Here is a 22,171-nt window from a genome sequence, read left to right on the forward strand (position 1 = left end):
AATAGGAAAAAGAGGCTACAATTTGCACAAGCTCACCAAAATTGGACAGTTGAAGACTGGAAAAATGTTGCCTGGTCTGATGAGTCTCGATTTCTCAGTCAGAATTTGGTGTAAACAAAATGAGAACATGGATCCATCATGCCTTGTTACCACTGTGCAGGCTGCTGGTGGTGGTGTAATGGTGTGGGGGATGTTTTCTTGGCACACTTTAGGCCCCTTAGTGCCAATTGGGCATCGTTTAAATGCCACGGGCTACCTGAGCATTGTTTCTGACCATGTCCAGCCCTTTATGACCACCATGTACCCATCCTCTGATGGCTACGTCTAGCAGAATAATGCACCATGTCACAAAGTTGGAATTATTTCAAATTGGTTTCTTGAACATGACAATGATTTTACTGTACTAAAATGGCCCCCACAGTCACCAGATCTCAACCCAATAGAGCATCTTTGGGATGTGGTGGAACAGGAGCTTCGTGCCCTGGATGTGCATCTCACAAATCTCCATCAACTGCAAGATGCTATCCTATCAATATGGGCCAACATTTCTAAAGAATGCTTTCAGCACCTTGTTGAATCAATGCCACATAGAATTAAGGCAGTTCTGAAGGCAAAAGGGGGTCAAACACCGTATTAGTATGGTGTTCCTAATAATCCTTTAGGTGAGTGTGTGTGTGTGTGTGTGTGTGTGTGTGTGTATATATATATATATATATATATATATATATATACAGTGGTGTGAAAAACTATTTGCCCCCTTCCTGATTTCTTATTCTTTTGCATGTTTGTCACACAAAATGTTTCTGATCATCAAACACATTTAACTATTAGTCAAAGATAATATAATTGAACAAAAAATGCATTTTTTAAATGATGGTTTTTATTATTTAGGGAGAAAAAAAATCCAAACCTACATGGCCCTGTGTGAAAAAGTGATTGCCCCCCTTGTTAAAAAATAACCTAAATGTGGTTTATCATACCTGAGTTCAATTTCTGTAGTCACCCCCAGGCCTGATTACTGCCACACCTGTTTCAATCAAGAAATCACTTAAATAGGAGCTACCTGACACAGAGAAGTAGACCAAAAGCACCTCAAAAGCTAGACATCATGCCAAGATCCAAAGAAATTCAGGAACAAATGAGAACAAAAGTAATTGAGATCTATCAGTCTGGTACAGGTTATAAAGCCATTTCTAAAGCTTTGGGACTCCAGCGAACCACAGTGAGAGCCATTATCCACAAATGGCAAAAACATGGAACAGTGGTGAACCTTCCCAGGAGTGGCCGGCCGACCGAAATTACGCCAAGAGCGCAGAGACAACTCATCCAAGAGGCCACAAAAGACCCCAGGACAACATCTAAAGAACTGCAGGCCTCACTTGCCTCAATTAAGGTCAGTGTTTACGACTCCACCATAAGAAAGAGACTGGGCAAAAACGGCCTGCATGGCAGATTTCCAAGGCGCAAACCACTTAAGCAAAAAGAACATTAAGGCTCGTCTCAATTTTGCTAAAAAACATCTCAATGATTGCCAAGACTTTTGGGAAAATACCTTGTGGACCGACGAGACAAAAGTTGAACTTTTTGGAAGGTGCGTGTCCCGTTACATCTGGCGTAAAAGTAACACAGCATTTCATAAAAAGAACATCATACCAACAGTAAAATATGGTGGTGGTAGTGTGATGGTCTGGGGTTGTTTTGCTGCTTCAGGACCTGGAAGGCTTGCTGTGATAGATGGAACCATGAATTCTACTGTCTACCAAAAAATCCTGAAGGAGAATGTCCGGCCATCTGTTCGTCAACTCAAGCTGAAGCGATCTTGGGTGCTGCAGCAGGACAATGACCCAAAACACACCAGCAAATCCACCTCTGAATGGCTAAAGAAAAACAAAATGAAGACTTTGGAGTGGCCTAGTCAAAGTCCTGACCTGAATCCTATTGAGATGTTGTGGCATGACCTTAAAAAGGCGATTCATGCTAAAAAACCCTCAAATAAAGCTGAATTACAACAATTCTGCAAAGATGAGTGGGCCAAAATTCCTCCAGAGCTCTGTAAAAGACTCGTTGCAAGTTATCGCAAACGCTTGATTGCATTTATTGCTGCTAAGGGTGGCCCAACCAGTTATTAGGTTCAGGGGGCAATTACTTTTTCACACAGGGCCATGTAGGTTTGGATTTTTTTTCTCCCTAAATAATAAAAACCACCATTTAAAAACTGCATTTTTTGTTCAATTATATTATCTTTGACTAATAGTTAAATGTGTTTGATGATCAGAAACATTTTGTGTGACAAACATGCAAAAGAATAAGAAATCAGGAAGGGGGCAAATAGTTTTTCACACCACTGTATATATATTAGTTGTACTAATTATTAATTATGTATATATATTACATATGTGTGTGTATGTTTCGTTCATGTTCTTTAATAAATAACTCTCAGTACAGTCTAAGGATGTTTGTCTTTTTTATTTCTTTACTGCTCCATGCAAGCTCTTCTTCTTCTATCCTCATTCCTTTGTATTCAACACATAACACTGAACACACTGCCCTCTATTGGCTTCCTAGAGTAACAGTTACAATCCATTGATATCATCACTTCCCCCTTTATTTAAATAAACATAAACAAGTAACTTAGTATTATTTTATAAAACACCTTGACATGCGCTTAGAATATCATTTTATCTTAGTGTCTATATTTAAACTGTTGAACAGTCAATACAAATTACCTACAAACATTAACATTACTCTTTTAGCAGTTTCTTACAGATTTAATCTATCAGGCTTTTTTTTTTTTATCCATCCCACTTTTACAACAGGCTGTTCTTTGTTTTGACTTCACTCCTGGTACCATGTTTTGTTCATGTTCTTTAATAAAATAACTCTCAGTACAGACTGAGGATGTTTGTGTCTTTTTTATTTCTTCTATCCTCATTCCTTAGTATTCAACACAACACTGAACATACTGCCCTCTAGTGGCTTCCTAGAGTAACAGGTACAATCAGTTGATATCATCACAATATATATATATATATATACACTTAGGATTTAACATGAAAACATAAACTGCTGTTTTTCCATTTCCTTTAGAATGTGTACTGGACCACTAACAGAAATGACTCTTATATTGTATTTTTTTTTTTGTCAATTCCTTTAAGTGTAGTGGCCTTTGTGTATTTTCAACTTGCATTCTTTTAAATGTTTAAACAAAATGTAGCATCCCCCCAGAAAGATGGTCAACACTTGACTGATGGTTATTTAGATTTATTGAAATTTAAATCAACATATCCTTTAATCAATAAACACCAACGTAAGAGGTTGTGCCAGTTCTGAGGGTGCTAGAACATTTTAGCCTTAACTTACTTACAATTCGGCCAGAAAACTAGAACCCCCAAAGGTATCCTGTCTCCTGTCTATAAATACATTATGAAAGAATTGTGCCCGTCATTTTAACAAATCTTGCAGGATTAGAATCATAATACTCTTAATGTCTTAGCTAAGGTTTGTGCAAAGTGCTTCATTATGGAAAGTTGATAAAACATGGTTAATAATAAACTCTTTCCTCTTTGCTTATGTAAGATAGTTATATTCATAATATCCATGTTCATAAATTCATGTTGATGCATCTTTGATCTGCATGCATCCTCATTACTTGGTCTGTTTTGTTTTGATCAGTTTCATCTGACATTACTGTTTGACCAAACTGCCATGTTTATGACTGAATATACTGCCATGCTTACACTGGCAGTATATAAACACTGCCATATTAATGGAACTGGAATTCATTTCCATATTTCTTTTTATTTTGTAAAGCTTCTTTGCAACAATGGCCATTGTTAAAAGCGCTATATAAATAAAGTAGAATTGAATGGAATTGGAGTCTGTGCTTGGGATCAATATGTGTTTAATGTGTTGCACTGTGGGACATCATGACAGCAGCTAAAAAAAACTATTATATGTTTCAATTGCAACAAGACAATTATCAGTTAAATGTTTTTTCAGCAGCCACTTAATATTAGATAAGTTTGCAGGATAGTTATTTTAGCTATACATGAGAACACTACCTATGTGGATGCTACATACGATAAACAGAGCTTTTTCTAGACGTGGCATATTTTATGTGTGATGCAGTCTGTTACTGGCCATATCTACATATCTACCCAGGATACACAGTTCAATGTTCAGTATGAACTGGCAAGTAACATGATTAAAAGTTTTTTTTTCTCTATTTCTAAAAGATATGAGTTTAAACTGTTTTTTACTTACCCGAATTAATTTATATCTATCTAGCCAGCAGGGTATTGCGCGCTCAGATTTTTCTCAGTGTATGAAGACGGACTATCGATTAAATGGAGATGTCTGCGATTGTTAGATTTTGGGGGTTGGTGCATCTATTTTCAGATGCTTTGGTCCATTGGCCAAACATGATGGTCTTAAATATGGCAACCACCAGACAAACAGTGATCAGATTGAAACAGGTCAATACAGCTGGTCTGTACGTTCCAACATGTCCCACACAACCACAACAAATCTTTGCTTGTATTAATTACACACTAATAATCTAAAATATACCCTTTCTTTAATGAAGAAAGTGGCTACATCCCTGCATTGAGGTAAATGTTCCTTAATGTCTTTACCGTAGCATACAGGACAATCACATTGTTTAGCGTCATTACCATCCGTGCATCTTCTTTCCAGTACTCATGTATTCATGTAACACCATATGCAGTAGGTGTTTACAATATTGTTTTCCACAGTCATTTTCAACTGGAGAAGCCGGATGTCCACTGTGGAGAAAAATTACATGAATCAAAACTTTGCCAGATTTGAGGATCCTGTCATTGAAGAAAAATAAAATTGGTGCACTAAATTGGTGTTTTAAATAAAGATATTACTACTTACTGTATAAGTTATGCAATAACTGTGGTCTTTCTTTCCAAACACACATCCCACATATCACATATATTTTGCACAGTTCTGCCTTCAGGTTTACAGGAATTATACTATTTCATAGTTCTTACAGCATATCTTTATATTGACTCTTACCTTGTCACGCTCTGTGAAGTATGTCTTTCCTTGTAAAACAAAACATTTTTTAGCAAAAATATTTATTTCTCAGTTTTAATGCATACTATCTGAATATTCTATATTAAAATGGTATGAAGATCACTTGATTATTTCCTATACTGTAACACTAAAACAATGCTTACATTTGTCTGGTTGCCCAAAAGTCGTATCTTCTTAGCAGGACAACCTGGTTTGAAAACAGTTTGGCAAACAAATATTATTAAAGTTTCCAATAAAAAAAATTAAATATTTTAAAAGCCACATATAAAACTTACCTCTAGGTAGATGTTTTGTAAATCTTTTTATAAAGAACAGGTACAACCAAAACTATTGACACTCCTATAACTATGATCACATTTATTAGAGCTACTGGAGCTTTTGGTCCACATTCAACATCAAAGGAATTTGTTCCTCTTCTCTTTTCTTGAAGTCCCAAATCTTCACACCTATCAAAATAAATTTTAATGTGTGGTGTACGTCTTAGCTGGAAAAGATGATCATGCTGTACTAACAGATTTAGAACATGAAGTTTATGAGCTGTATTTACTTTGAAACAATAAAAATCAGTATGTTTTTGGGTGAACTTTAGATAGAGGTTATCTGATGTTTGATGTAGGCAGTAACTGAAGCATAAGTGCATACTGTAAATGTGCACGTGTACATAACATTACCGTTTGACCTTTAAATACCATTACAAATTACCAATTTGGCTGTAAGATATTAATTTAATTAATGCAATGTAGGCAAAACATCCCTAATTAGCAGAATAAAAAAAATCATACAGCAGCATGTAAATCAGCCATTGAATTACACTTTAGTGACCATTTGCTACTGTATGAATTTTAAAATTAAACTCTTTTTTATTTTGTTGTGACTTTTAAAAAGATCACTTATGAAACAAATTAAGCAAACATTTGCTTAATAAATGTATATAAGAATTATGACAATGCTTGGATAAAATGTACTCTTTGTTAAAAAAAAGTTGTAAAATAAATCTCCAAGTCTCAAAAGGAAGACTACATTATATCCATTTTTATTATTATTATTATTATTGCTGGATCTTCTCTCACTAACGAGAATAATCATTTAGTCTCTCAGGATAAGTAAACACTCACTTTGTATGAAGTTGACAAATCTGAAGGGAGCCATTGGAGTAGGTGCCATCTGGACAAACTGCACATTCAACATCACTAACTGCTGTTCCTGCAAAGACATGCCACCGAGTAAATAAATATTTAGCAACCAGTAAAAAAATACCAGTTCCTGCATCCCAGTAGATTGCAAATGCGGTACTCATATTTAATTCATGTCATAGTGAAGATGTATAACACCAACCTTTCTGCTTTATGTATTGTCCAGGCTTGCATTTTGTGTGTTCTACAGCTTGTCTACACCTGCCCCTTTCCTCATCTATGCAATAAAAATCCTCTAGTGGCTCACAAACTGTGTTTGAAATTCGTGTGCAGGGTGTTTTAACTCTTAATCCTATAAAAACATGTACAAAAAAATAATATACCAAAAATATTTTTTAACCCTTAATAAACATTATGTATACTGTAGATAATGCATTGTTTTTACATTAAAAAAATATTTTTTTTTTACAAACACAGACCTGCACCCGTATCACACATTGTACAGCTAATGCACTTTGAAAGACCATTGGGCTCATCAGTGTAAGTCAAGTCAACACATGGCATGCAGGTTGTGCTGGTGAATTCAGTGCAATGTCTATAAACTCGGTTACCTATAAATATATAAGAGATAAGAAACAATAATTTACTTTTAATTGCAATGGAAACTGTTATCATTTTAGTATGTAGTAAATTTGCACTTGCCCTAATATATTCATACATTTGTAGATGGTTATTCTAAATAGAATATCATTACCAGGTGAACACATGGGACAGCATTCTCCACTTGTCTCATATTCAGCTCGTCCACACGGGCAGCAATACAGTTCAAAATTGAGAAAGAAAATCATAGCAACAGTAAAAGTATGCTCCAAAATAGAAATCATTGTGAAAGTGCTGAATGGAGGTTTTCATAATGTTTCATGTTTCATCCCCACACTTCATGTCCTGACACACTGCTTTGTGTTTAGGTCATCTGTTTTCAGTCAAGTTTCACCCAGCTTAGGTTTTGGTTTACTTCAAAAATAGATTTCTGGAAAGAGTTGCTGATGCACCTTATGAATCATTTTACAATTTCATGAGACATTTTGAATTTTTGTCAGTCAGTCAGGTTTGTTGTTGAAGTATCTGAAATGTAAAGCAGACATTTTAGAAAAGAACATCAGTCATAAATACATACCTGTAAGTTGTTTCTAGAAAATAATCAAGTACAGTGGTTTAAAAAAAATATGAACTCCATTTATGTTCACACAGTCGCAGGAGCTTGATGTAACAAAGTATAAAGAAATGTGAATGCATCATAAAAAGAAAAAGTATTTAAGGCTTAACCCTGTCAGCTGTTTTGACTGTATATAATGTAGCTAATGCAAACTCTGATAACCAAAAGAAAACTCAAATTAAGAATGATAATTAAATGTTAATTTATCAATCAGTCAATGTTACTAACCAATCACTTCATAAAACTGCCAAACTGCACTGAACTTCATTTCCCACAATGCACTGCTGCCCACAAATATGAACATACAGTATTGGACTACAACTCATATACACCATATTGGCCACATTTCCAGTCACTTGATTTCTGATCGATTTTGACTCTCGGACTGTCTGTATGTTCAAGGGCATCACTTGTCTACAGCAAAACTCATTATTCATTTAAGGGTAAGAAGTGTTTAATTCTGATGCTGTGAGCAGTCATGCTGCTTTATCACTGTGTAAAAGAGCTCATAGTTGAGAAGACTAGTCTAACCTAACAAGTAGGAATTCTGTCTTACTTCTAACTGCAACGGTACTACTCACACCAGTATTTACAAATAATTTATCTTCATGGAAAAATAAACACAAGATAAAATCACAAAGGATATGTACTTGGTGGCCTCACTTGTAGCTTCAGTTGTGACTGCTGTCTGCAGTTATTCTATAGGCTTTTTTTTTAAACCTTTGAAAAGCACAAAGACATTTACTAAAACACGACATTTCACAAAAGTCAAAAATATTTTACAAAATGCAAAAAAATCAAATAAAATCACAAAATATAAAAATATTTCCCAAAGCACAAAAACCTTTCATGAAACACAACCAAGTCAAGTCAGAGTTAGCCTGACCTGCATCTCTGTCGTGGTAAATGTTCATGGTTAAGTGGTTTATTATGAACTAAAGTGCCCTGGTTCTTCCTCCCAACATGCCTTTTTTCAATGAAAATGGCGTGCCTTATTAAGTGAATTCACAGTATGTGAATTCTTCAAGGAACTCAGTCCAATCCCGAGTAAATTACATGGAGGACACTGATAAGATGGAATAAGATAACTCTACAGAGGGTGGTGAGCGAATCATTTGCACTGAGCTCCCTGACCTGCACTCAATCTACAGCAAGCTGTGCTGGACCAAGGCCAGGAAAATTGTGAAGGACTTCAGGTGCCCCAACAATTTCATGGCATATTATACAGTGTATTGCTGTGTGATGTGAGAAAATGTTTTAAATTTAAGGCACATTTTAATGCTGCGTTGACAGGGTGTCACAAATTACTTTAAAGTACTGTATATAAAATATCCACTAATTAAATCAACCCCATTTTATATATATATATATATATATATATATATATATATATAATGTTTTTGTGTGGTTGTGGTTTGTGAAATGTCATTGTTGTTTTCCTGAAAAAATTGCTTTGTTTTGTACTTTAGGACCACCTTATGTAGGTTTTAAAAGCTGATCCTTTAAAGGATAATCACTAATCCTGTACACCGATCAGGCATAACATTATGACCATTGGCAGGAGAATTTATAAACACTAATCACAAATTATACACCAGTAAACTTGTGACAGGATCATAGACGGCACTCAAGGCTCGCTTGTCTCTGCGGAGACCAAAGGTTGGTCCGTCCAGTCCAATCCCACACACACACACACACAATCAAAAGCAGCCCAGAAATTAGGAGGAGTTTATATAACTCAGCAACTACAGCAATATTCTTGGTAAACAGGGCAGGTACAGTTGTTTTGTGTTTGGGGGTTTCCAGCCTCTCTTTACATTCCTCATTCATTTCTGCACTGGCAATGGCATTTTGCAAATGGATTTGAATTTAAAGAGTTACTTTCGTATTCATGCAATAGAGAAAAATGATGCAGAATGCCTATTGTCGATTTATCATGCCTTTACAGAATTTGCTTAAAAACATCGCCCAATTTAAGTGACTTCATCATACAGTATAAAATAAAATTCAGTATCTGTCTGTACAGTCGTGGCCAAAAGTTTTGAAAATGACACAAATATTAGTTGTACAATGTACAAATATTGCTGCTAAACTGCTTTTAGATCTTTGTTTCAGTTGTTTCTGTGATGTACTGAAATATGATTACAAGCACTTCATACGCATACTGAGCAAGCTCTGCACTGGTGACATTCCGATCCTGCAGCTGAATCCTCTTTAGGAGACGATCCTGGCGCTTGCTGGACTTTCTTGGACACCCTGAAGTCTTCTTAACAAGAATTTAACCTCTTTCCTTGAAGTTCTTGATGATCCTATAAATTGTTGATTTAGGTGCAATCTTAGTAGCCACAATATCCTTGCCTGTGAAGCCATTTTTATGCAACGCAATGATGGCTGCACGCGTTTCTTTGCAGGTCACCATGGTTAACAATGGAAGAACAATGATTTCAAGCATCACTCTCCTTTTAACATGTCAAGTCTGCCATTCTAACCCAATTAGCCTGACATAGTGATCTCCAGCCCTGTGCTCGTCAACATTCTCACCTGAGTTAACATGACGATTACTGAAATGATCTCAGCAGGTCCTTTAATGACAGCAATGAAATGCAGTGGAGAGGTTTTTTGGGATTAAGTTAATTTTCATGGCAAAGAAGGACTATGCAATTCATCTGATTACTCTTCAGAACATTCTGGAGTATATGCAAATTGCTATTATAAAAACTTAAGCAGCAACTTTTCCAATTTCCAATATTTATGTAATTCTCAAAACTTTTGGCTACGACTGTATATATACAAAATGAGTTATATAAACTTTAGATATAAATACAATATTTAAGCACTGTCAGTTATTAGTAAATAACGTTCCTACTTTTTGACGTCATCTCGAGAGGCCCTGACATAAAGCTGATACTGACGCGGTTGTTTTTTCCCCTAGAAGCTGCTGTTTGATAGTTACGTAAATCCGTGTGTTGCGCAGATAAAAATTTCCGTGTGTGCTCAGTTTCACAAGGTTCAGTCTTTTACCACAGCGCCCCACGCCCAACACAACCCCCCCTCCCCCCCTTAAAGAGGGACTACTGCGCAAGTTAGGGACCGTCAGCAAATTACTGTCCGACTGAAATACGGATAATATTAATATTATAAACATATATATTTGAAATAAATAAATGAATGTTGTAACTGTTAATGTTGCATGGTGGTGTATGACTTTGCGTATTATCACTTTGCATTTTCATTAATATTTTTAATAGAACATTTAATTATTTTATTTCAATAACTTTTATTGTTTGAATTTTCTTAAGACAAGTAAAGTCTGTACATCAGCGACAATGTTATGAGAATTTTGCTAATGTAGACTACAAGAATTATTTTACTTTGTCATCATTACATAGGCTATATTTAGTACTATATTTATTAAAATGCAAGGAAGTTTGTTGAATGAGATTTACTCTGTGAGTAGCTAATAATAAAACCATGGGCTGTGGCGAATGAAACTTTACAAATATACAGTACTTATTCATCCACCCTCCCTTGGCCATGTGTTTCCACCCACACAACAGTTGCTCATGGTCTGTTTAATGTTTGCCACATGATTCTGTGTAAACTCTAGAGACTGTTTTGTGTGAAATTAGAATATCAGCATTTTCTAAAATAATCAAAATGTATTGATTTGTTTTGCATAACATCTCTGCCACATGATTGGTTGATCATAGGCGACATAAATGTGTATGTGTTCCTAATAAATGGATGGTAAGTGTACACATGATTACCTAAAAATAACATAATTTAGTACTGCAATGTTTATTTTCTTACGAAGTTTTGCAGCAAAAGTCCTGGTGTTCAATTAACATTAAATGTTATATAAATACTGTGTGCTGTTAATTTAAGTCCACTTGGACTCAAATGAACCCTTTAAAGTGTAAAATCAAAATATGTGCAGATGTTAATATTAGTTCTAGTATGCAAATGATATAATTATACAGTATATGGGAAATTTTTTTTAATTCAACATACATATATTTACAATTTTTATGTTACTTCATATAGATATTTCACCGCACATTACACAGATTTACACAATAAGTATCTCTAATAATAAAATAAAAACATGTATTGATCATTTATTGAATGTACAGTTTGTAGGATTTTAGCTCTTGTCAGAGATAAATCAAATCTGAAAAGATTCGGGTTAATTTAATTAACTGATTTACAACTTATAGCATAAACTTTATCCTCTATCTGTCCACCGGCATGATTTAGTGTATCTTACCAATTCTGTTTATCCCATGGCCAATGATGATAATACAAAATCTGGTCTTTTATATTTATGAGCAAGGTAACGTAAGATCTGGGTAAATGTTTAAACTTTAAATTACATGAGCAAGACAACAGTTCTTTATAAAGAAACAAGAATTTATTAACTACTCTACGATACAATGAACTGAGTCACGTTAAAGATTTGTTCAAAAAGAAGGAATCGTTCATGAACGACCCATCACTAGCCCAATTACAAAGTGTAGGCTGATACAGAGAGGGAGAGAGAAAGACTTTTTTTGCTTTACACAGCGTACACACGTGTTTTATTGCTCCCAGTACATAATCAATCAAACGAATGCAACAATTCCCAAGCTTGTCAGTCTTTGTGGTGAAGTGTTAAGTAGCAAAAAAATTATAGGTAGCATAATTTGATAGCATGCATAGATTTGATAACAATTTGATAGCATAATTTTATAGCAGTTATAGGTAGCATAATTTGATAGCATGCATCGAAATCTAAGTGCAGATATGTATATTAAAACTGATGCTGCCTGTCTTGCTTCCCTGTTGGTTTGTTGCCTTTACTTCTTTGTCTTGAGAGGTTAAGAGGTTGTGTCAGAGTTTGGTGTGTTCAGTTGGCCTCAGTTGAAGCAGTTTGATTCCCACTTCACACATGTGCCTGGAATTTGCCCATGCTTGGGTACGCAGGTTCCTTGGTGTTTCCAAATTGCCTGTAAGTCAAATCAAGTCAAGTCAAGTCAAGTATAGTGTGTGTGTGTGTGTGTGTGTGTGTGTGTGTGTGTGTGTGCGTGGGTGTGTGTAAGTGATTATATGTGCTTGTGTACCCTCAAATGGATTTGTACCCCATACGTTGTAAACTCTATCACCGCCCCTATTCTCCTTCATTCTGATCTTACATGTTTGTATTGGGAACAACTATAAAAACCACATAGTGCTAGTGACAAAAGTATGTGAATTCTTGGAGTCAGGTGTTAGCATACTGTACCTGTAGTCTTGTTAAGAAATGAGTTTGGAGGTGTGGATTAGAACTATTTTGACTGATTTAAAACCACTCAAACTTTGAGTTTGCTCCACACAAGAAGAATACACTAATGTAAGCCATGGCTTGCCGAAAAAAAAGGGGGTTTTAGTGTAACATGGCCATGCTGGCAAAGGGGAAAAACATGAGAGAAAAGAGATGACAAGAGCATGAGTTAAGAGATTACTTTTAGAAGTAATAGAAATAATAGAAGCGGTACGCCATAGTAAGAAACATACCCCTTTGATTGTGTGGCATGCAAGCGCCCTTACCCTAGTGCTATGCTCACTGTAACCTGTTAATTCCCGCCAATGTACACTTTGTACAAAGTGATTTTAAACAATTACTCAACCAAAAAGTGGGCGTCCAGTTAACAAAAAACTCAAAACTTACTAAAAACAACATTGCTGCATGCCTGGAGTTTGCTATGACTCTATACAGTGGTACTGGCAGTAGTCAAATTGTTAAGAACAGTTTTATTAACAAAATGTAATTGTCAAAAGCTGTGCTTGAACTGTTCTCTTGGCCAGTGCAAAATACAAACTAATTAGTTTGAAGATGATCATACATAGAGAGTTTTAATATTTAATTTTCATGACGAATATAAAATACATGACAAATGCGGCATAATACCCTGCATTATAAATCTGAAGGGGATGGTACAGGGGATAATGGTTTTACAAAGGGGATGGTATATATTTTTTTCAACAGGCAGGATGACATTCACCCACATTTTTTTCAACAGGCAGGATGCCATTCACCCACATCCCCCCTCAAATCGAGCCCTGGGTATTGGCTAAATGTTTTGTGCACTGTTGAAACTAAGATTGAAGTATGGTGGAGGAAACATCATGATGTGGGCCTAAAAAGAACATTGCTGCATGCCTGAAGTTTGTGAAAAAGAGCACAGTGACACTCCACAATGGTATTGGCAAAATATTTTGTGCACTGATAAAAGTAAGATTGAGCTTTTTAAAAAGAACCCTCAGCACTACATCTGACGTAAAGAGGGTACTGCATACTGTCATTATCCCAAACGGTAAAAGTATGGTGAAGGAAACATAATGATTTGGACCTGCTTTCCTGCTTGCAGTAACAGAGGGGAAAATAAGCTCCCAAACGTATAAAATATTTTTTCTGGAAAATGTAAGAATGTGGGGTGACGTAACAGGTTAATAACTTAAAACACCAGAGCAAGTCCACAACAGAATGGCTTCAGAGAAACAAAATCCGCCTTTTGGAGTGGCCAAGTCTGAGCCCAGACCTCAACACAATTGAGATGCTATGGAATGACTTAAAGACAGTCAAACACATGAGACATGCTGAGAATATGAGAGAGAAAAATCAGTTTCGACAGGAGGAATGGGCTAAAATTCTTCCTGAACGATGTGCAGGTCTGATCCACAGCTATAGGAATAGCCTAGTTGAGATTATTGCTGCCAAGTGATTTTTGCCACTGATAATATTTCCCTTCAATGATTTTGTCTTTCTTACTATAACTTACTTAAAATACTTTTTGAATTATTAAAGCAATACTTACATGTCTGAATTAAAACCTCATTAGCTGGTAGCTGAGAAGGGACAGTTTGAGAAAACAACTATTAACAAAGTTGTTGCTTTTAAACATAAAACATTTAACAATCAGAACAATAAAAAAAAAAAAAAAACATAAGATTAAAATGACATGTACCCGAAGAAAGGTCTTCTCTGTGAAATCAGTGCTTCAGCTAGAACCAAAACGATGACCACCACTAAAACTATGGGTGCAATCTTTTGAGTTACTGGAGGGTTTTTTCCACATTTAACATCAGCAGAACTTGTTCCTGGTGTTATTTCTTCAAGACCTTTATCCTGGCATCTGTCAAAGTAAAGTGTGGTGTATGTGTCTTATTTTAGCTGGACAAGGTAAACATAGCAAAGAATGCTCTTTTAGCAAAGAATGTGTGTAAGCATTAATGACATCATTTAATTTCTAATTTTTTATAATAAATCTGCTGCCTATATTAAGTAAAAAGTAACTATTTGTTACTGTTTTATTTTAATGCTTCAATATTTTATTTTATTTATATTTTATAATGGAGATACATGGAAAAAGGTGGGCTTCATACTTCATAAATGTTACACAGAATAATTATAGCTTAAATCATAAGAAACAAAATAATAAATACTTCTGCATCTTAGCTATAGATTAACAGACACGTATGATCCCGACATGTATGATTGCTTATACAATAGCAACAGTTGTTGTACAAAATGTGTCATTTTTACTTTGATGTTTAGCAGCAAGACACTTGGAGAATACATTTAAAACATATCTATTACAATGTTTTAGAGTTTCTTTTTTAGTTACTGTTGCAATCTTCATTCACTGATCAGAATAATTATTCGACGATTCATTTTCTAATTCAGGACAACCGAACACTCACTTTGTATGTTGTTTACAAATTTGAAGGGAACCACTGGAGTAGGTACCATCTGGACAGACTGCACATTCAGCATCTTTAACCGCAGTTCCTGCAAAGACAATAAATAGTCTTGAATAAATATTGGGAGCAAATAAATATTCCTATATAAAAAATCCTATTTTCCTGCAAAGGCAGTATGTAAAAGATTGGTGAAAAATGCTCCTGGGAAGTTTCACATCATAATGAAGATATGTTACACCAACCTTTCTGCTTTATGTATTGTCCAGGTTTGCATTTTGTGTGTTCTACAGCGTATATGCAGCTGCCCATGTTCTCATGAACACAATAAAATCCCTCCAGTGGTTCACAAACTGTATCTGAAGTTTGTGTACAGGCATATTTCACTTTTAATCCTATGAAATTGTGCAAAAATAACACAATAAAGAACATTTAATTATATTAATCAATACTGTGGATACATAATACAATTCTTTATATAAACCTGATTCCAAAAAAGTTAGGACACTGTGCACATGTTTAAACTGAGATAATGTATCATTTTAAGGGAAAAATAAGTTGATTTTAAATTTCATGGAATCAACACATCTCAAAAAAGTTGGGACAAGGCCATGTTTACCACTGTGTGGAATCCCCTCTCCTTTTAATAACAGTTTGCAAACGTCTGGGGGCTGAGAAGACAAGTTGTTCAAGTTTAGGAATAGGAATGTTGTCTCATTCTTGTCTAATACAAGTCTCTATTTGTTCAACTGTCTTAGGTCTTCTTTGTCGCATCTTCCTCTTTATGACTATGGGTGAAAGATCTGGACTGCAGGCTGGCCATTTCAGTACCTGAATCCTTCTCCTACGCAGCCATGATGTTGTAATTGATCCAGTATTTTGTCTGGCACTGTCATGTTGGAAAATGCAAGGTCTTCCCGGAAAGAGACAACGTCTGGATGGGAGCATATTTTGTTCTAGAACTTGGATATACCTTTTAGCATTGATGGTGCCTTTCTAGATGTGTAAGCTGCCCCTGCCACATGCACTTATGCAACCCCATACCATCAGAGATGCAGGCTTCTGAACTGGGCGCTGATAACAAAAATAATTTCCCAAAAATAATTTCAAATTTTGATTCGTCTGACCACAGAACAGTTTTTCACTTAGCCACAGTCCATTTTAAATGAGCCTTGGCCTGGAAAAAGCGCCTGTGCTTCTGGATCATGTGTAGATATGGCTTCTTTTTTGACTAATAGAGTTTTAGCCGGTAACGGCGAATGGCACGGTGGATTGTGTTTATTGACAATGTTTTCTGGAAGTATTCCTGAGCCCATATTTTTGGTGTGATTTCCATTACAATACCATTCCTGTATGTGATGCAGTGCCGTCTAAGGGCCCAAACATCACGGGCATCCAGTATGGTCTTCCGGCCTTGACCCTTACGCACAGAGATTGTTCCAGATTCTCTAAATCTTTGGATGATATTATGTACTGCAGATGATGTGCAAACTCTTTAAACTCTTTGCAATTTTTCTCTGAGAAACTTCTTTCTGATACTGCGCCAATATTTTTCGCTGCAGCATTGGGGGAATTAATGATCCTCTTCCCATCTTGACTTCTGAGAGACACTGCAATTCTGAGAGGCTCTTTTTTATACCCAATCATTTTGGCAATTGACCTAATAAGTTGCAAATTGGTCCTCCAGCTGATTCTTATATGTACATTTAACTTTTCTGGCCTCTTATTGCTACCTGTCCCAACTTTTTTGGAATGTGTAGCTCTCATGAAATCCAAAATGAGCCAATATTTGGCATGACATTTTAAAATGTCTCACTTTTAACATTTGATATGTTATTTATATTCTATTCTCAATACAATATTGAAATTCAAAACTTCCACTTCATTGCATTCTGTTTTTATTCACAATTTGTACAGTGTCCCAACTTTTTTGGAATCGGGTTTGTATAAACATAAATTTTTCTCAAAGAACATACTTGCCTGCCTCACACACTGTACAAGTTTTGCATATTAAAAGACTGTTGAGGTCTTCAATGTAAGTTGAGTCAACACATGGCACACATTTTGTGCTGGTAAATTCAGTGCGATGTATATAAATGTGGTTTCCTATGAATATATTAGAGATGAGCTGAACAATAATTTATTTTAATGGAAGCTCATTACCGGTTATCTCTTTTAGTATATGGTAAATTTGAACTTTTTAAAGACCCTATTTAAGACCATAATTCAGTATTAAATCTCATTTACCAGGTTCACACAGGTAACAGCATCCTCCATTATTCTCATATTCAGCTTGTCCAGAAGGGCAGAAACACAGTTCAAGTTTCAGGAAGAAAATAGCAGCAATAATGAAAGTAAACCTTAAAGTAGAAATCATTGTGAAACAGTCGACGAGGTGTCTTCATAAAGCAGAAATTAAAGTTTCATCCTCACACTTCATATACTTCTTTGTGTTCAGTTAATGTTTCCAATCAAACCACTTTCCCATCGAAGGTCATCCTGCTCAGGTTCTTGTTGACTTGACATAGGCCGTGCAGCTCATGAATCATTTTACGACTGCATTAAACTTTGAATGAAACATGAATTTGTGTCACGCATTCAGAATTGTTTAACAATCTGAAAAAGAAAAGCAGACATTTTTTTAAAGAATTTCAGTCATAAATAAATAACAACAAATTAATCAGTTTCCAGTAAAGCACCAAATACAGTTACATTATAAACTGAAACAACTTTAAAATTGCTCTAAAAAACATATATTACAACATATTTTACATCTTTATTAGGATCAAATATTAATCCTTAGACAAACAAGAGAGCCCTTTAATACACACTCACAAAATTACACACAATCAGCACATCATAGCAATGACAATGATGTCATAGTGCTTGTGTTATATTATGTCAAGACTTTCAAAATGCCTCAGATGCTGGTAAAAAAAATCATCACACAATGATGTCACTCAGTGTGATGTTATTGAACATAATGTCACTCAACATGATGTCACACAAAGTTATTAACCACTTTTTGGCATAAATTTAAAGCATTGTCACGGCTGACGCGTTTGAGAAATCTCTCTCCAATTGTGCATCATCAATGTCTTGATCAGGGTTGGAAAAGTACTGTCTCATTAAAATATGATTGTTTGGAGATGGCCACGCCCACTACTGCGTTTTAAAACAAGCTGTCAGGATGGCATTGCTGCAGTAAAAGACTTTGATCATTGTGAAACAGAAAGTAGAGATGCCTTTATCTGCGCATCACACATAGTTGAGAAGAATACGCTAAGCTGATGAGCTGCTTTGACATCACTCTGGTAACTGGAAATGAGCTCATAGTTGAGAAGAATAGGCTAAGCTGATGAGTTGCTTTGACATCACTCTGGTAACTGGAAGGGAGCTCCTATAGTTGAAAAGAATAGGCTAAGCTGATGAGCTGCTTTAACATCACTCTGGTAACTAGAAGGGAGCTCCTATAGTTGAGAAGAATAGGCTAAGCTGATAAGTAACATTTCTGACCGACTTTTGCCCACTCAGGACTACACACAACAATAAAATTTGATCTAGGGACTTTGCTAACCTACAGGGACTTTCATAATTAGGTTGTTGTGCCTGTGAATAATTTTAATTAAAAACAGACCCCCCCACCATCCACCATGCAGCCTTAAGGGCAGTAAAATTATTTACACACAACAGAGAAAATTACAATATTTCTCTCTTTTACTCATCGTCTATACTGCTATATTCTCTATACAGGGTTGCGGGGGCCTGCAGCCTATCCCAGGAGACTCGCGGGAATGGAACGGAACAACCGTTCCGAGTGAGAAAACGCCCAAGGGCACAAGGCAGGGTGCCAATGAAAGGGGATAGAATGCAACCCAAAGTGGGAATAAATCCCTTAACCCTGGAGGTGCAATGCGACTACTGAGATGTAGCAGCAGTCATGAAGGAGCCCTGGAAGAAAGAGAATTTTGAAGGCAGAGAGGAACTCGGGTCCAAATAGAAACAGATGAATAAAAGGAAAATCAGATGTTATCCACCAAAGTGCATTAGCCACTGGCACTGAGTGTGTGTGTGTGTGTGTGTGTGTGCTCATTCATAATGCCAAAACTCAGAATCAAGTCACAAAATAACAACAGAAATAAATAGATTTAAAAATAAATAGGTGAAACTACTGATGAGAACTACTGCAAGAGAAAGAAAGCAAAAAGCAAGGGTGGTAATAATAATAATAATAATAATAATCACAGCATTACTAATACAACTAATACTAATACTAGGAAGAAGAAGAAGAAGAAGAATGAATTAATTAATAAGTGGAAAATTGCAGTCAAAGAATTATCATTATTGATACAAAAAAGGGGGAGAAGAAAATAAAAGGGAAAAGAAAAAAGATACCAACTATAAAGTGGGATTGTGCTACATGTATAATGGGGAATCTTTCATGAAGTCAAATTTAGTATTCTTCGAGTGTTCTTCTAAATATAAAAAATGCCAGTGTAAATGTTGACATGTATTTCCCTCTTTGGATAATTGTAGGTCCGGGCTGGGACACAATTTCAGGCCAGGAAATTCCACGCCCAGGCCATTATATTCACCCAAATAAGTTTAGAAAACAACAGACATCCTTATTTTCCCTGTTATTATATACTGTAGATAAATATGTTGCTGGTCTTTCGGCTTCTCCCCACAATGGGTCGCTACAGCGTCTAGCGCGTCTAGTCAACCTCCGTGCGCATCGTTCAATATAAGATTGTCACCACTTTTTTTTTTTTATTGTGTCCAAGTGTTGTGACTGTCCGAGTGTTGTGATTAGCAGTGTGCGAGATGAATCTGTTTAACACATTGTAATTAGATTGTTCAGACGCTAAATATTTAGTTAGTTAGTTAGTTAGTTCGTTCGTTAGTTAGTTAGTTAGTTAGTTAGTTAGATAGTTAGTTATCTTATTTATTTTAAATGACTTAGATATCCAAATGAAACAAATAAAATAATACGAATGATTTGATAACAAAATGATTCGTCTCTTAGCATATGGTATTTTAAGTTACGATAGTAAGGGCGATATATCTAATATGTGCTAGCAGTTCAATACTTACAATAAGGATAATATACAGATGAAATTGACCTGCGGTGAATAGATCCGTAATTTTGCAACATTTTGTTGCTCCTTCTTGACGTACTTTCTTTTTGCGTGCCCTTTCGCTTTCTGTTCCACCTGGCCGTTTCTGTCCATCCTAACATGTCTAACAAACGCCTTGCTGCTCTGGGGAGGGGCGGAGGCGCGGAGAAAATTTGGCGGATGCCAGCCACGACTAACAGACTTATGAACAGATTAGTATTGCTATTATTAACATTTAATTATCTGCTTAAATGCCAATTCCATTTGCATTCAATCATCACTTTAGTACAAGGAGTTTCATATAAGAAAATTATATATATATATATAGTAATAATTTATATATATATATATATATATATAAAATTAATGTATATATATATATATATATATATATATATATATATATATATATATATATATAATTAATGTATATATATATATATATATATATATATATATATATATATATTAATTATTACAAAAAAAAAAGAAAAAAAAACACATCTGGCTGGCAGCAAGAAAAATCAGTCGCAGGCCACTGTTAATCCTCCCTCTGCTTCTAAAGCTAATAAACTGACCAGTTTGACAGTGCTATAGTACGCATATGAATTTGCTTTTTACATGAATATATGCTGGTTTACTCTTTCTATAAATCAGTGAGTCTCTTAGTCTTCACACAGCACATCAGCTTGTGCACCTACACTGCTTGTACATTGTGGTGTTGCTTATATAAATATAAACTTCATGCAAGAATTTTCAAAAGAAACTTTACCTGTGTCCTCATGATAAAGGCCAGAAGCTGTACTGTATGTATAAATGGAAAATTGCCATCTTTTAAAATACGTTTGAAGATGGCCACGCCCACTACGTTACAAATCCTGTGCTCTTTCAGGGAGGGGCGGTGGAGGTAAAAGACTGAGCTTTGCGAAACAGAAAGTACGGTGGTGTTTTATCTGCGCAACACAGTGAATTCTGAATTACGACCGCGTCAGTATCAGCTTTACAGTATGTTGGTGGTTTCTCCAGGAGACGACAGAAAATTAGGAAACTCATTTGCTAATAACTGACAGCATTGACACATACTGTGTTTATTTATTTATAAATATTACAGTATAACAAGTATTTTTTTCATAAACAGGATAATACTGCATTTTGTATATATGGTGTAGTCATATAAACCACGCAACGTTTTAAGCAACTTCTGGAAAGCGCCACTAAAATGTATTAGTTTCATTTAACTTCAGATAAACTTCATTGTGAGAAACATATAATATCCATGGTTCATTATTTTATCTATAAAATTCAAAGCCATAGCCAGTGCAGAAATTAATGAGGAATGCAATGTGAGAGTGATAATCCCCAACACAAAACACCTGTATCTGCCCTGTTTACCAAGAATGTTGTTGTTGTTGTTGCTGAGGTATACTCCTCCTGCCCTTTAGGTTGCTTTTTAATTGTGTGTGCGTGCGTGTGTGTGACGCATTCAACCGCGGTTAAGTTAATTTAATATTCGGACATTAGACAAACATTCGGTATTTTAGGTTGACACATTTCTGTACGAATTAAAAATGGTCCTTACCTGGATCGTGCCCCAGTTATTCCAATTTCTTCTTAAATATAACTATGCCATGTGTTATTGCATACTGCTTTGTTTATTCATTAATAATTGTTTAATTAATAGAGAATATTAATTATGTATTATGTGAATTAATTAGCTTTTTTTTTTTTTTAGTAAATCACCATTTTTCTAGGTCGTGTGACCATGTGACCCAAAATTAGTACCAACATAATTTCACTGCCTGAAATTATTTTGCATACAATCATAATAAGTATACAATAATTAGTAAGTTAGAAGTAATTTCTACTCTTCAGATTAGAGTAGTCTGCTCAACTACTCAACCTTTACTGTGTGATGTCAAAGCAGC

At 35.4% G+C, this 22,171-nt stretch overlaps 2 protein-coding genes across 10 annotated transcripts; both read right to left on the reverse strand.

The window, feature by feature from the left end:
- Positions 1-2,898: 2,898 nt before the first annotated feature.
- Positions 2,899-10,423, reverse strand: LOC128529820 (tumor necrosis factor receptor superfamily member 14-like). Of its 5 annotated transcripts, XM_053503360.1 has the most exons (9): positions 10,280-10,422; positions 8,064-8,133; positions 6,952-7,322; positions 6,677-6,808; positions 6,400-6,549; positions 6,180-6,267; positions 5,340-5,510; positions 5,208-5,251; positions 2,903-4,832 (listed from the first exon to the last, which is right to left on the reverse strand). In XM_053503360.1, the coding sequence occupies exons 3-7, from the start codon at positions 7,079-7,081 to the stop codon at positions 5,342-5,344; spliced, it is 669 nt and encodes a 222-aa protein (XP_053359335.1). In that variant the 5' UTR covers positions 7,082-7,322; positions 8,064-8,133; positions 10,280-10,422; the 3' UTR covers positions 2,903-4,832; positions 5,208-5,251; positions 5,340-5,341. The 5 variants fall into 5 exon arrangements, 4 of the variants coding, with proteins under 4 accessions (XP_053359335.1, XP_053359334.1, XP_053359333.1 ...); XM_053503359.1 differs by lacking the exon at positions 8,064-8,133 and having other exon boundaries at positions 10,280-10,423; XM_053503358.1 differs by lacking the exon at positions 10,280-10,422 and having other exon boundaries at positions 8,064-9,939.
- A 1,008-nt stretch (positions 10,424-11,431) lies between these two features.
- On the reverse strand, positions 11,432-21,042 carry LOC128529819 (tumor necrosis factor receptor superfamily member 14-like). 5 transcript variants are annotated; one of them, XM_053503353.1, is made up of 9 exons: positions 20,224-20,462; positions 17,563-17,745; positions 17,377-17,421; positions 17,110-17,235; positions 15,375-15,524; positions 15,133-15,220; positions 14,397-14,564; positions 14,247-14,277; positions 11,432-12,398 (listed from the first exon to the last, which is right to left on the reverse strand). In XM_053503353.1, the coding sequence occupies exons 2-8, from the start codon at positions 17,567-17,569 to the stop codon at positions 14,256-14,258; spliced, it is 606 nt and encodes a 201-aa protein (XP_053359328.1). In that variant the 5' UTR covers positions 17,570-17,745; positions 20,224-20,462; the 3' UTR covers positions 11,432-12,398; positions 14,247-14,255. The 5 variants fall into 5 exon arrangements, with proteins under 5 accessions (XP_053359328.1, XP_053359331.1, XP_053359330.1 ...); XM_053503356.1 differs by lacking the exon at positions 17,110-17,235 and having other exon boundaries at positions 20,224-20,464; XM_053503352.1 differs by lacking the exon at positions 20,224-20,462 and adding an exon at positions 21,019-21,042 and having other exon boundaries at positions 11,433-12,398; positions 17,377-17,745.
- Between the last annotated feature and the right edge of the window lie 1,129 nt (positions 21,043-22,171).

This window comes from Clarias gariepinus, chromosome 9, assembly GCF_024256425.1.
Source record: "Clarias gariepinus isolate MV-2021 ecotype Netherlands chromosome 9, CGAR_prim_01v2, whole genome shotgun sequence".
Classification (NCBI taxonomy): Eukaryota; Metazoa; Chordata; class Actinopteri; order Siluriformes; family Clariidae; genus Clarias; species Clarias gariepinus.